The 15,891-nt window shown below is 36.7% G+C and overlaps 1 protein-coding gene and 1 pseudogene across 5 annotated transcripts in view; one reads left to right on the top strand and one right to left on the bottom strand.

Moving 5' to 3' along the window:
• COMMD1 (copper metabolism domain containing 1) overlaps positions 1 to 15,891 on the top strand; it is a 231,091-nt gene that overhangs the window by 90,030 nt on the left and 125,170 nt on the right. For all 5 annotated transcript variants that reach the window (XM_032873826.1, XM_032873827.1, XM_032873825.1 and 2 more), the window contains exon 2: positions 3,044 to 3,325. In XM_032873826.1, coding sequence (XP_032729717.1) covers positions 3,044 to 3,325 — 282 coding nt within the window. The remainder of the gene's footprint in view (positions 1 to 3,043; positions 3,326 to 15,891) is intronic.
• Positions 8,109 to 8,437, bottom strand: LOC116877224 (annotated as a pseudogene).

Below are 15,891 nucleotides of genomic sequence, written 5' to 3'. Positions count from 1 at the left end.
CATGACCTGAGCCAAAATCAAGAGTCGGAGGCTTAACTGACTGAATCATCTTGGCATCCTGACATTTTTAGATAGATTACTATAGAAGATAGCGTTGAGGAGGTACAAGATAGAAGCCTAGTTTAGGTACAAGAAAGTGATTGCTCTTGAGTACTTAGTACTGGGTAGTAGGGACAGAGCAGAGGGGACACGTTATTAGAGAATTATTTCAGATATAAGAATCAGTAGAAATTGATAAACAAAATGTTTTAGGCTTAGTTCTTAACCTTTGTTGCTCATTAGAATTATTCGGGAAACTTTTAAACAATGCCAATGCCTAGGCCTTGTTTTAGAATTTTTAGAAATCAGAACTTCTGGGATAGAGTCTGGGGATTGATATTTTTAAAATGTACCTCATGGGGCACCTGGGTGTACAGATGATTAAGCATCGGACTCTTGGTTTCAGCTGAGGTCATGAACTCAGGGTCATGGGATTGAGCCCCACATGGGGCTCTGGGCTCAGCGTGGAGTGTGCTTAAGACTCTTCTTCCTTCTTTCTCAGCCCCTCCCCCTGCTCACTCAAGCTTTCTCTCTCTCTCTCTCTCTCTCTCTCTCAAATAAATAAGTAAATCTTAAAAAAAAAAAAAATGGGGGCGTCTGGGTGGCTCAGTGGGTTAAAGCCTCTGCCTTCAGCTCAGGTTATGATCCCAGGGTCCTAGGATCGAGCCCTACATCAACCTCTCTGCTCAGCAGGGAGCCTGCTTCCTCCTCTCTCTCTGCCTGCCTCTCTGCCTACTTGTGATCTCTCTGTCAAATAAATAAATAAAATCTTTAAAAAAAAATGTACCTCATGATTGTAGTATGTAGCCATTGTTGTGAACCACTAATTCAAGTTGTGGAGAAGAGGGAAGAATCAGGAATAAGTGAGTACCAGGCTGCCAGCTGAGGCTAGTGGTGGATAGAGGTGGCATGCCTTGAACATTGTCTGTTTCATGGTAGCTATTCAGATATTTCTTGAATAAATGAAAATTGATGACTTGGAACTTGAACCACAATCAGTTCCTTATTTAATTTCTGATTATTCTAAATCTGGATGAATTGATCCCAGTTCAATATATTATTGACTGGAACCCAACCAAAATAAATTCTGCCACAGGTGAGGTTATATCAAAATAGGCATCTTCATATGATTCGAGGAAAAGAATGATATGAATCATCTACATTGTGATGTGATATTGTGAAGCAAAGTGCTAGTAGAAATAATTTGACTTAATTATAGTATATTATACAAATTGATGTTTCTATTAAGTGGCTTAGGTAGAGAATTTGGGTCCCCATACCCTGTAAATAAGCAGGTATTCAATAAATGTTTATTAAATTATGCTATGAAATATCTTTATCAGAAAGTCATTATATTTATCATATAGTTTTTTTTTTACATTAATTGAAGAATGAAAGGCAGTATGTTTGTCTGTCAGCCCCTGTCCTACTTCTCTACCTATACTCTTCCTGTATACTATCTTCCTTTACACTCCTTTGTTCTCACTGCTACTGCCCAAGTTTAGTCTGAACTGTTGGTTCTAAATGATAGGACTATAGCTTAAACTATTTTGAATAGTATATCAAATTTCTTGGTACCTGAAGGTTGAAAGGATGTTGAGATAGCATACAGAATTGAAGGAAAGCTTACAGGAACCAGGGCCTTGGGAGGGAATTATAGAGCAGGGAATTATAAATTTAGAACACACTCTCAACTCTGCTTGGCTTCATTCTTTTTATTGCAATCAGGCCTTTGTGAAAAGATCAAAGGGAGCAGTCTGCATCCTAGCTTCATATTCTTCTGAATATGACCATGACCTCAAGAGGCAAGACCATTTCTTCTCCTGCTCTAAATTAGGAGATTGATTTGGATCAGCTGTTGTGTCCAGAGAAAGGAGGATACTGTGATTTGTCTGGTTGGGAGCTCATGCCAGTCCCAGTGGCCAGGGGAGGATAAGGATATACCAAAGAAGAGGCAAAGAAAGTCTTGTCCTGAGACCACATCATTAACAGTCACTGCCCTCTTGAAGGCTCCATTGCCACAGACCTTTGATGATTTTCCATTTCAGTTTATGTAGCAACTTACTGTTCAAAACAGCAATGGCAGAGTGCCTGGGTGACTCAGTCGATTAAGCGTTTGCCTTCTGCTTTTCCCTTTCCCTCTGCTCCTCCTCTACTCGAGCTCACTCTCTCTTGCTCACTCTTTCTGTCAAATAAGTAAAATCATGAAAAAAAATGGCAGTGGCAATTAAATTTTGAAAAAAAATTTTTTTAAAGATTTTATTTATTTATTTGACAGAGAGAGATCACAAGTAGGCAGAGAGGCAGGCAGAGAGAGAGGAGGAAGCAGGCTCCCCGCTGAGCAGAGAGCCCAGTGCGGGGCTCCGATCCCAGGACCCCGAGATCATGACCTGAGCCGAAGGCAGAGGCTTAACCCATGAGCCTTCCAGGCGCCCCTAAATTTTGAAAATTTATGGAGAAACATTAAATAATATTCAGTTTCAGAGTAGTATTGTGAATGAGCTATTTGACTAAAGATGGACTTAACACAGCTAACATAATGCATTTGTTTAACAAAATTTAGTTTGTCCTTCTATGGACAAGGCATTATACAGTTATAGTATATCAAGCCAAGCCTGGCTTACAAGGCATTGTGAAATTATGTAAGATTTCATCAGAGGATGAATTAATTTGTTTTCTTGTTTCATTATTTAGTTTAAATTTCTTTAATTATTTTTATTATTTCCCACCATGAAATTCAATATTTAAGAATTAGATTCTAGTTATTGATACAGAATTTGAATGACATGGAATTTTTAACAAGTAGATTTTTCTGATACTTAATATTTGTAAAAAGGATATTTTTGTTCTTTTAAACATCTTATTCTTATCCCTGTCATTGATGACCCTTTTTGAAAGCCTATTCAGTGGTTAATAATCATTCAAAATATGATCTGTAGTTAAGAAGCTATCTTTTTCTATTTATTTACCAAATTCAAATTTATTATTTTTTCTGTCATTGTAGTCTATTGCATCTGCAGACATGGATTTCAACCAGCTGGAGGCATTCTTGACTGCTCAAACCAAAAAACAAGGTGGGATCTCATCTGACCAAGCCGCTGTCATTTCCAAATTCTGGAAGAGCCACAAGATAAAAATTCGAGAGAGTCTCATGAACCAGAGCCGTTGGGACAGTGGGCTTCGGGGCCTGAGTTGGAGAGTTGATGGCAAATCGCAGTCAAGGCATTCAGCTCAGATACATACCCCTGTTGCCATAATGGAGCTGGAAATAGGGAAAAGTGGACAGGTAACCTTTTCTAAACTATATTTTTCATTACATGTTAGCTCTATATTCAGATTGATTTTATGTAACAGTCTTCTTTGCAAAGATAATAAGAATAGGAACAGACCCTGTTTCCTAGAATCCCTTTTCAGAGATGGAATCATCTGAAAACTTAGATATTCCCAGTTTTGGATAGAATCTGGACACTAGCCTCATGGTCCTGGCAGCTATCTCAGAAGTACGAAATGGGTCATTAAGGTGATTGCACAGAAGTTGGCTGCTACTCCATTTTGGTTAGATCTCAGAATTCTTGGCATTTGGTCAGAATCTCTAAAGCAGTGATAGAGATGCTGAATAAAGAGCAGAAACAGATGAAACAACACGGAATGTAACTGTCTCACCCAGTCATCTGTATCGGCAGTGTATCTTAATTACAGTAATGTATTTGTTCCTAAAGACCCTAAATGTGCAATCTCTGTCCTTGAGCCCACAAATAATTTTTAATTTGATCTTGATTATTTACAAAACAGTCCTCTTTTTCTTGCATTTCCCATAGTCATTATAGCAGATAATTTTGGCATCTACATTGTTTTTTTGAAGTCATTTAGTTTGTGCTTCAGATGACTGCCAGATCAGACTTTTAATGACCTGGTATATGTGTTTTGGGAAAAAAAGAAAAGAAAAGAGAAGAAAAAAGCAGCAACCCATAATTAGGAAGAGAAAACCCAGATCACTGAATTAGCTAACCAGATTTATTTTCAGATAAATAATCACATAAGTGCTTCTGTTACATCCTTTAATAAAAATTTATTTTTCTTCTACAGATGAGAGTATTTTTTTTAGCTGTCAGTTTCCTTCACATATTCCTTTCTTAAGTTTCTTAGGATTTTTCAGTGTTTGTAGTTCCACGATGACATTAATTTTAATTTAAAAGGTAATTCGTTTAAAAAAACAATTCTTTTTAAAAATGCATTTGGAGAATCTTTTATACAGTTATTGTGAAATAATGCTGTTGCCTTAATTGACTTTGGTTTGTCTGACCCTGAAGTCTTTTCTCTTAACCATTGTCCTATATGGCCTTCCTCCTACTGTTCCTGGACCAAAAATGTGACAGATTAGAAAGGTGTGGTAAGCATACTTGCATATCTAAGTTTCACTAGCCATTTGTACAGGCTGTTCAATTTTTATCTGGCAGTAGTGATTATTTCATTTTGTCTTTAAGTATTTATCATTTGGGCAGGAATATCAAAACACGTATATCTATTTTAAGACGTTCCTAGAAAGCTCTTATAGTACTTCTTTAACTTGATACTTTCCTGTTTTTTCTTGAACTCAGTTTATAATGTGCCTTTTGATTTCAGTAACTTACATGTCATCTGGATTTATTGGGTATCACCACAGGGATTTTTCAATCTACTTTAAAATCTTTAAATTTTTTTCTTTGATCTTGTTACCCAAAGTGGCATTCAGCTGTTTGTTTGTTTGTTTGTTTTTTTAGTGTAGAAAGATTCTGCCAACAGTAAATCTAAACATCACTACAAATAATTTGCTGGCTAGCTTCAGGGACATTTTGTGATCAATTAGAACAAGTTGGCAAATTTTTTTTTAAGTGGCCAGATAGTTTGTGCTTGACAACCATATAGTTTCTGTCGTAAGTACTCAGCTTTGTTGTTGTAGCTCAAAAGCAGCAACAGACAATATGTAAATAAATGGACATTGATGTTTCTAGAAAGTTTACCTATCACAACGTAATCAACAGGTATTAGAAGTCAGAGAGTCCTTAAGCACTTACCTGATGAATTACACAGGTGAGATAGTCTATCCCCATTTTCTAGAGAAGGTGTCTGAGATAGATATGACTTCCTTTAGACAGAAGTACTACGTGGTAAAATGAAAACTAAAATGGAGATTACCAAATTGATATTTTTCCCCAAAAACCGTTGACACCAACTTTTAGGAGCCAAAAAAAACGTGTTCGTAATACAATATAGTAGTTAACAGCATTGATATTGAAATTGCTCTTTAACCCATAAGTCCTTTGAATGCAAATATATTCTTAAATAAATATATCAATATATAACCTAGGCTGGCAATAAAATATACAGCCCAAATCCTATAGGAAATATTTTTGTGAGACCTGGATCCTTGGTTAGTACTTCTGTCAGCCTCTAAGTGAATATTATTTCTGAAGTACTCTACTATATCAAATTCCCAGTTTTTAGAACATTTATAGGCAACAAAGTCAAAGTTATTTTCATATGTAGACATTGAATGAACTTGTGAGAGGATTAATAATTCTAGGATACTGAGAGGTTGCTTCCAAGAAGAATGACCTACTTTTTTGAACTCTGTGTATATGTGCATATGTGTATTGATATACCCCAAAGTAACTAAATTACTATCTTCAGTTTATGTTGTTTTAAATAATTTGTTCTCAATGATGGCTGCACGTAAGAATCACTTGTGGGGCTTTAAAATTTTTCATGCTTAGGATGGTGTTGAGACCAATTAAATAAGAATCTGTGGGGATGGGACCTGGATATCAGTATTCGTTAAAGTTAGTGATTCCAGTATTCATCCAGAGTTGGATGAATTCATACAGAGAACCACTGTATTAAAGGTAGCCAAACAATGTGATTTGAAGTGTAAATAGGGCTTGGCATCAAATTTTTATAGTGAGAATTCAATATATGTTGGCATAGTACTTCTAGTTACCATAATATATGGAGTGCTTGGGGACTGTCTTCAGGAACTAGATGTGGTAATGGTGGGTTTTTTGTTTTCCCTTCTGTATTTAAATTGCTTTCTCCTGCTAGTTTGTCTGTGTTACTTATTTCTTTGGTACAGAAAGTACATTTGGTGATCAGTGGCCAAGTACACTCATTGACTTTTTTCTTTTAACACAATATAGTACACTTCAGGAAGATGAAGAAGCCAAAGTAATAGAGAAGTAACTAAGCAGTATATTTTTTTTGGAAATCTACAGAACTAAAGAAAATGAGTATGAACTGGTGAACTAATTACTTATCTTAGAATGAATGTTTTTCATCAACAGAAATAAAAGATTTTGCAAGAATAAAACATGAATTCAATGGTGAAAGGACACAAAACTTTGAGGTGAACATTTCATGTACAAAGGAAAGAGCAAGTACTTTCCTTGTATGATTGAGATCCCATCATATTTGGTCATAAATCACTGAGGGTCCCTAAGCCTTGAGGACTGTTGGAATCTGGCAGATGTCTTTACGAAAATTTTGTTGTTTAAGTACTTAATTAACTCCATGTTGTGTTTTTCTTTTCTGGAACTTAATTATCATAGAATGTTTTCTCTTTAAAATAGTAAATTTTGGGGGGATAATTTAAATGTTTAGTGGAGTCTCATTAATGGTTATTTTTTAAAGACTAAATTTTGGTATTTTATAAAGCTGTGTTGTTTTTCTTTTGTGACTTTTTTTTTTTTTAAGAGTTTATGTATTTTGTTAGTAATCTCTACACCCAATATGGGGCTCGAACTCACAACCCTGAGACCAAAAGTTGCATGCTCTTCTGAATGAGCCAGCTAGACACCCTTCTTTTGTGACTTCTTGTTTTACAAGACCAATAAGACATTTTGTGAGAAAACATCTAGCTACAACCTCAGCGCTAAACTATTCAGTAATAAATTGTTCCTCTTATCTTCCACCAAATTGTTCTTTTGTATACATTTTGAGGTACCCTGCCTATAGAGGTCATAAATATAAAGCTCTGTTTCTTTTGTTTTAAAAATGGCTAGTATTACTGCCTTTTCTAGACTAGGTTTTAGTGTACCAGGCACTCCTCTAGGAGTGTGTTTTCAGCAGATACAGGGAAGAAAATAGTGTCTGTCTTTATTGATCTGATTTTTTTTTTTTCTGACCAACTCATCATATGTTTAGTTCTGTCATTTGTATGCAGTTAGATAATAGGAATATGCAATGGTCTCCTCACTCGCATTTACAGAATCAGGACAGGTTTAGACTCTGGATTAAAAAGTCAACATTTTATCTGAAGGCTAGGTAAGCGTCTAATCTCCGAGGAAAGCATTCACTTACATTTAATTTCCATAATTCCTCCTAGAACTAAATGTACTGGGGTACCTGGGTGGCTCAGTTGATTGGGCATCTGCCTTAGGTTCAGGTCATGATCTCAGGGTCTTGGGGTTGAGCCCAGCATCAGACTCCCTGCTCAGTGGGGTCTGCTTCTCCTTCCTCTGCCACTACCCCCTCGCTCGTGCTCACTCTCTCTCAAATAAATAAATAAAGTCTTTTTAAAAAATAAAATGAAATGTACTGATATTCTTGTGCAGTTCTGGCTAATGAAGAGTAAGACCTGCTAAAACCTGTGATTAATAATCAATTTAGGGGTGCCTGGGTGGCTCAGTGGGTTAAGCCTCTGCCTTCGGCTCAGGTCATGATCTTAGGCTCCTGGGATCGAGCCCCACATCGGGCTCTCTGCTCAGCAAGGAGCCTGCTTCCCCCTCTCTCTCTGCCTGCCTCGCTGCCTGCTTGTGATCTCTGTCTGTCAAATAAATAAATGAAATCTTTAAAAAAATAATCAATTTAATTTTTTGGAGAATTCGCATTTATTGAATAATTGGGATACAACATGGAATTTCTGAATTCCAAATAAATAAATTTCACTTTACAAACATTTGTTACTTTTTAGTACCAACAGGCTTGGTAACAGCCTCAAGTTGACCTGACAAGGAATGACAACCTCCCCTCCCTGGTCCTTCAGTGTGCTTAATAATAAGTCCTTTTCCTTTTCTGTGACTCTTCTAGGGGATAGTCTACTGTTCTCCTTTCTGTACAGTTTGGGCAAACTAACTGGTGATAGTAGTGTCAATGAAGCAGTCCACACAACTAGAGAGACAATTTTCAGTGGGAGAGTCTAGGCGATTCCCTGGCTTCTCCACACATTTATCCCAGCATAGCTCCAAGATGTGATACACCTGTGCAGTGAACTGCAGGTGCCTTCTGTTGTTTGGCTGCCCCCAGGTGCTGCAGCTCCACTTCATCTGCCTCCCCCAGGTCTGCCATTATCCTCCTTAAGCTTGGGCGATTAATAACCAGTTTATTATTACTATTTAGCAGCTGAGCTCTGTTATGCTCCACTGTAGCTTCACCAGCTTGAGCAGTGCCACCGCAACTCCCTGCTTTGTGTCATAGGAAAAGAAACAAAGATTAAAACATACACACATTCTCTGACACGCCCTTTCTCACTTATATACATATGTACATACCTACACTTTATGTGTGTGTGTATAAATATATGGAGAAATATAAGGATAGGGGCACCTGGGCATCCAACTCTTGATTTCAGTTCACGTCATGATCTTGGGGTCATGGGATCAAGCCCCACTTGGCGCTCCACGCTTGGTGTGGAGTCTGCTTGAGATTCTCTCCCGCTCCCTCTGCTGCTTCCCCTGCTCATGCTCAATACATCCATACATACATACATAAAATTTTTTTTAAAAATGAAATATAAGGATAGAATACAGAGAATAAATAAAATGCCATTGTTTTTTATCAGTGCTCAGTCACCATTTTAAGATCATATTACCTTACTCCAAAAATCTACCAAGGGGAGCTTAGATATCTCATTTGGTTATATAAGCTGTAATGGTTGGCCCATTTCTGATAATTCTTGTATTTAAGCTTGTTTTTACTCTTAGCAATGTAATAAAGAATAACTTCTGCAGAAATTAGTGTTGGTAATAAACCACTCTTCATCACTAGGGATTGATGAAATTTAACAGTTTGGGGATTATTAAATCAGTTTAGAATACATTTTTTTCCAAATAAATTTTTCATTTTATATTTTATATCAGGTTTAGGACATGGAGTTTATTTAAACTTTATTTCTGAATGGACCAACCCTTTTTTGTATCTCTAAGGTATGTTTCATAATAGTTTGTGTTCTAAAGTTGTGGTCCTGAATTTAAGTTCCAAGGTTTCATTTATAGAAGACAATGTCTAGAGTCTGTAACCCACAGAAAAGAAAAAGAATAAGAAATTTTATCTCTCTTGAAAGCCTTTGTGATTTTTACTGAGTTCACATTTGCTGAAAAACAAACATAGAGATCCAAAACTTAATATTTAAATTCTGACTACCTCTGAATTAGCTGTTTACAAAAAATACCTTGTACAAAAGGAAATGTTTACCAAAACAGGAAAAAAGATGCAAAAAAAGCTTTTAACATTTTAAATTAAAATGGATAGTTACATAACAGAGAATAGGTTATAGTTAATGGGGGAAAATGTAAGTTTAAAGTGGTCATCTAGTTATGAAAGATTAAAATCAGAATTATTCAGTAGCTAATAATTTACCAGTTGAAAAGTAGATATTTTGAGTATGTTTTATATATTATACTTCTTATTGTGTAATAAGTGGTATTTCATATTTTTGATATGTTAAATATTTGCTCTATTATTAATGTAGTACTTGGTTTTCTTAGCCAAGTCGCTGTTTAAAAATTTATATAATGTTTTGCATTTATTTTGGTCTTAAGTAATACCCTTTTGAGATTGCATTGAGGTTGAGATTGACCAATGAGCAGTATTTGACATACTTGAGTTCTCTTTCCTTTGAAACACTTGTCCTTCTGGGATACCATATTTGCCTGATTTTCCTCTTAGCTATCTAGTCTGCTCTTTCCTTTCCCCTTTTTAGATATCTTTTGCTGACTCCTTCCATTTCCCTAACATGTAAAAGTTGGAGTGTCCCTGGCCTCAAGACCTTGGTCCTCTTTTCTTCTTATGTACAACACCCTTCCTAGGTTATCTCATCCATTTTCATGGGTTTAAATACCATCTATATGCTGACAGCTCTTGAATTATGTCTCCAAACTAGATTTTTCCCCTAACTTCCAGATATATATTTATGACATATTTGAGAATTCTACTTAAATATGAAAAGGTATGTAGTTCCCCATACTAAGTTCCCCATATGCCTTCTAAACCTATTCCTTCTTCATTTTTTCATCTCAGTTAGTGACACCTCCATTCTTCCAATTTATATCCTTTCTTTTTCTCACACCCACATCCAGTCCATCATCAAATCCTGCTAGCTTTAATTTTAAAATATGGTTTTAAATTGTACTATTTCTCACTAACACCCCACCCCACTATTCTGTTCAGATCACCAATTCTCTTAGATCGTAACAACATCCTCCCAGCTGGTCTATTTGCACCTGCTCTTTAACTTATTCTCAACACACAGTAGTATATCAACAGAGTAGCTCTCTTAAATTGTAAGTCACATCATGTATTCATGGCTCTTATGTCACTAGTGGCTTCCTATCTCAATCAGATTAATAGCTAGCTCTTTCCCTTACTCACTCTTCTCTAACTAGACCCAATGGCCTTCTTACCAATTTGTGGAACATGTCAAACATGCTCCTTTTTAGGGTCTGTGTATTTGCTCTTCCTTCTCTCTGGATTGATCTTCCCTCAGATTTCTACATTAATAGCTTTTCCACTTTTCTGACATCTTTTTTTTCTTTCTAATTCACCTTCTCCATATGCTTTCACTGACCATCTTTCTAAAAGTTCAGTCCTCCATTACCTGGTTTATTTTTTAAAACTTCATTGAGATATAATATCCATATATAATCTATATCCATCTGAAGTGTCTGATTTGATTAATTTTGGCTGGTGTATACTCTTGTGAAATTACCACTTAGTCAAGAGGCAGAATGTGTCCATCAGCCCTCAGAAATTTCCTTGTGCCCCTTCATAATCCATCCCTCCCTCTACCCCAATTCCTAGGCAACCAGTAACATACCTTTTGTTATCATAGTTTAGTTTTTTGTGTGTGTTTTTCCTTCCTGCCACTTACTGTAACTACCATACTATATATTTTGTTTTATTTACTAATCTTGCCTGTGCTCCACATCAGCATATAAGGGGCAAGGATTTTTACTGTTTTGTTCACTGACGTATCCTCAAGGTCTAGGATGCTGTCTGGCACATGGTGTTCAGTAAATATTAGTTGAATGAATAAATGAATCACTGAATTCAGTATTTACTTAGCACCTACAATGTGTTAGACTCTGTAGAGGTGTTGGGGATATGTCAGTGAACAACACAGACAAATCCTTTATCTTACAGAGCTGACAGAAGAAGAAAAACAGCAGTGATTAATGTAAGGAAGTATATCAGAAATTGAAGAAACTTACCAAAGCTCAGAGTTAGGGAAGGCAGTTGTGAGCAGGTAACATTTGCGTTTGATTTCTCTGACAACTTCAGCTCTCCTATTCAGAGCTGAGAGTCATGAACTAAGAAAAGTTGGTACAGGCAGTACAGATTCTTTAGAGTTCATGAACATACCCCTTGCATTTAACAGGTAGGTACGACCTTTGGTAGGGTTTAGTACAGGTTCCTGATGATTGTCATTTCTTTTTTTATCACATCCTACATGCTGGTTTTCTAGTTTCTCAACCCACAGGCAGTACGAAATAGCAAGAAGTAAATTGGCAGAAAAATTATTGCAAGCAAAAGCAAGACTCTTAGTGCACTGGTCTTAGCATCACTGAGTATCAGACTCACCCAGGGATCTTTAAAAAATTATGGCTGCCAGATCCCACCTCACAGTAAAGGGCTACTGCTTTAGCCTGAGTGAGGAAAGGCTTTCTAAGGAGGTAGGCTGATTTAGAAGTGGAAAATGCAGAGGAAACAAAAGGCAAGAAGTTGGTTTTGGTAAGAAATTTGGATTTTTATTTTAAGTGTAATAGAAAACAATTAGAAGTTTCCAAATAAAGGAATGATGCAATGTGATTTATGTTCTTGTATGATCGCTTTGACTCATGTATGAAGGATGAATTATAGTATAGTCCAGAGCGAAGCCGTGATACCAGGGACCACCCCCCCAATCACTGAGGTTGGGATTGTTTTTTTGCACATTAAAAGCAATTCTCTTTTTTGTTTCCAAATCTCTGTGTGATAATATGTAGGTAAAATGGGATCTCAGGGTGAAAACAAAACAAAAACCAAAACACTCCATCCTTCATTATGTTAGCAAGGCTCAGTATCCAGAATGAACAAAGCCAAAATTAATACTCCACTTCCAAGTGGGTTATGTAGACCTCTGATAATCTCCATTCCACATTTCCACCTCTGTTCCACAATTTCGACAGTTCTCTTCCTTTTTAAAGTTCATTGTAGCATGTTTCAAAATTTGTCAAGCCCAGGGATAACTAATAAAAATCAGTATTGTTCCTCCATCCCCCCAAACAAAGTCAGGAGAACACTTGGAGCTATTGTAGTGGTTCAGGTGAGATGATATTAGCAGAGCAGATAGAAATAATTTTAACAGTCAAGGTGGAAAGATGTGAGCAGGCAGAAGAAATGTTTTGACTGTAGATGGGTTGCTTTGAGGTAAGTTAGAAGGCATGTGGAAAAGAGAAAATGAGGAATTTGAGGTAACTCTGGATTTTTTGCATGAATATGTTAGTATAAGTAGATGAACTCAGTCTTTAATAATCTTATTGCTAAGTTGACCATCCAATACACAAGTTGAGCTTTTTGATAGCTATGATTAGCCCTTCGATTTAGAAAAAAATAAATTAAAAGTAATGATTTAATATTTGTCAGTTAAGAAAATGCTATTTGTTCTGAAGTAATTTTTTTTAAATTTTTTATTTTTTCAGCATAACAGTATTCATTATTTTTGCACCACACCCAGTGCTCCATGCAATCCGTGCCCTCTCCAATACCCACCACCTGGATCCCCCAACCTCCTACCCCCCGCCCCTTCAAAACCCTCAGATTGTTTTTCAGAGTCCATAGTGTTCTGAAGTAATTTTATTTTTAAACTCCATATTTATAAAGAGATGCATTCGAGATTACTGAGCTTAAATTTTTCCTAATAGGCTTTAAAAGAAATCATTGTTTCTTATGATGTACCCTTTTCTGTACGTATATTATACTTTAATAAAATGATTTAGAGAGGGGGCGCCTGGGTGGCTCAGTGGGTTGAGCCGCTGCCTTCGGCTCAGGTCATGATCTCAAAGTCTTGGGATCGAGCCCCGCATCAGGCTCTCTGCTCAGCAGGGAGCCTGCTTCCTCCTCTCTCTCTGCCTGCCTCTCTGCCTGCTTGTGATCTCTCTGTCAAATAAATAAATAAAATATTTTTAAAAAAAATGATTTAGAGAGGGAGAGAGAGATTTGAGTGTTTGTCTTTGTAAGCTCATTGACCCTGTGAGAACGGGGCTTTGGCAGTGCTGAAATCCTCAGCTTCTGACTAGTAGCCTGCCAACAGACAGCCTCTGGTGTTGGACTTCTTTCAGCTTGTTGCTGTTCAGACTCTCTGGTTCTATTCTTGTGGACAGATGGAGTGCTTGAAAGGAAGCCAGGAAACCAAGCCTTACTAGGACTTGGAAATAATTTTTAGATTTAAGTTCTTTGTGCTGAACTCAGAGTGACAGTATATCCTTCTCAGCAATGTTGAAACTGCTTGTGTTTGGCTAGTATTTGTGTATTGGCTGGTTGGCTGTGGGCTTCATTCCATGTATGCCACTGCTCTACTGCCAAGATGAATGTAGAAGGCCTCTAGTCCAAACTCATTCTTAGTTCTTGTTTTTTTATTGTGTAAAATATATGTAACATAGACTTTATCATTTAACAATTTTTAAGTGTAGAGTTCAGTGATATTAAGCTCATTCACAGTGTTGTGTGACCATCACTACTAATCCCAAACAGAATACTGTATCCATTAAATAATAATTACCCATTCCTACCTCTCTCTGGCCCTTAGTAACTTCTATTTACTTTCTGTATCTATGAATTTCCCTATTCTAGGTACCTCGTATAAGTGGAATCATGCAATATTTGCCCTTTTGTGTCTGGCTTATTTTGCTTAGAATAGTATCTTAAGATTCATCCATGTCCTAGCATGTGTCAGAATTTCATTCCTTTTTAAGGCTGAATTATATTCCATTGTATGTATTGCCAGATTTCATTTATCCATTAATATATTGATAGACATTTGAGTTGTTTCCACCTTTTGGCTATTGTGCATAATGTTACTGTGGACATGGATGTACAAAATCGGTTTGAATCCCTGCTTGTAATTCTTTTGGGTGTATACCTAGGAGTAGAATTTTTGGATCATATGGTAATTCTGTGTTTACATTTTTGAAGAACTACCAAACTGTTTTCCACAGTGGCTGCACCATTTTACATTCTATCTAGTAATGCAAGAGTATTCCAAGTTTTGCACATCCTCGTCAACACTCTCTTCTTTCCTTCTTTCCTTCCTTCCTCCCTCCCTCCCGTCCTTCCTCTTTCCTTCTTCCACTTTACTTCTTTCTTTTTTTTTTTTTAAATAAAGTTTATTTATTTATTTGACAGAGAGAGAGAGAGAGAGCAAGAGGGGGAACACAGACGGTGGTGTGGGTGGGAGAGGGAGAAGCAGGCTTCCCGCTGAGCAGGGACCCTGGGATCATGACCTGTGCTGAAGGCAGATGCTTAACAACTGAGCCATCCAGGCACCCCACTTTCCTTCTTTCTTTTAATCAATTGCCATCTATGCATGCGTGGCTCAGTTAGTTAAGCATCTGACTCTTGATTACTACTCAGGTCATGATCTCAGGGTCTTGAGGCCAGGCTCTGTGTTGGACATGGAGGCTACATAAGATTCTCTCTCTCCCTCTGCCCACCCCTTACCCCCGCCCACACCTGCTTGCATGCTCTCTCTCTGTCTTTCTCAAAACTATAAATAAGTAAATAAATAAATAGCCATCCAAATGGGTGTGAAGTGGTATTGTGATTTTGATACCCTAATGATTAGTGATGTTGAGCATCTTTGCGTATGCTTATGGTCATTTGTAGATCTTTGGAGAAATAGCTATTCAAGACCTATGCCCATTTTTAACCTGTTTTTGGTTGTTGCTTTTGGTGTTATTGAGTTGTAGGAGTTCTGTATGTATTCCGGGTATCAATCCCTTACAGATACATGATTTGCAAATATTCTCTCACATTCAGTTGGTTTCCTTTTCACTTTTTAGATGTACAAAATTTTTAATTTTAATGTAGTCCTATTTATCTTTTTTTTTCTTTTGTTTCCTGTGCTTTTGGTGTCATATCTAAGAAATCATTCATTGCCAAATCCAATGTCATTGAACTTTTCCCGTGTGTTTTCGTCTAAGAGTTTTCTAGTTTTAGCTCTTATATTTAGGTCTTTGATCCATTTTGAGTTAATTTTATAAATGGCATAAGGCCATTCTTAGCACTTTTGTGTGTATTTTTATAAAACAACTTCTTAATTGGGGAAGGAGAAAGTGGGACTTTTGAACTTGGAAGCTAAGTTTCAGGTTTCTCATTTTTCTGAACTTTCCTGATAGCTCTATGTGTAATTAATTAAAGAGAACTTAGTAGTATCACCCAAAATGCCGGTAGCAGTAAATGATGAGTGGTACTCATTAGGAACCAGCTCAGAATAACTGCTGAATAAGTTCAACTTCCTGTTTATTGCCAGTGTTATTAATGTAAGTAGATTAGAGGAAGTCAAAAACAAAGGAAGCATATCTAAATTTTAATAAGTCATTTAATAGTATTATGGATACAGTAGAG

This window comes from Lontra canadensis, unplaced genomic scaffold (assembly GCF_010015895.1).
Source record: "Lontra canadensis isolate GAN:19392208 unplaced genomic scaffold, GSC_riverotter_1.0 scaffold50, whole genome shotgun sequence".
NCBI lineage: Eukaryota > Metazoa > Chordata > Mammalia > Carnivora > Mustelidae > Lontra > Lontra canadensis.
This window is presented reverse-complemented; position numbering and strand designations above follow the sequence as displayed.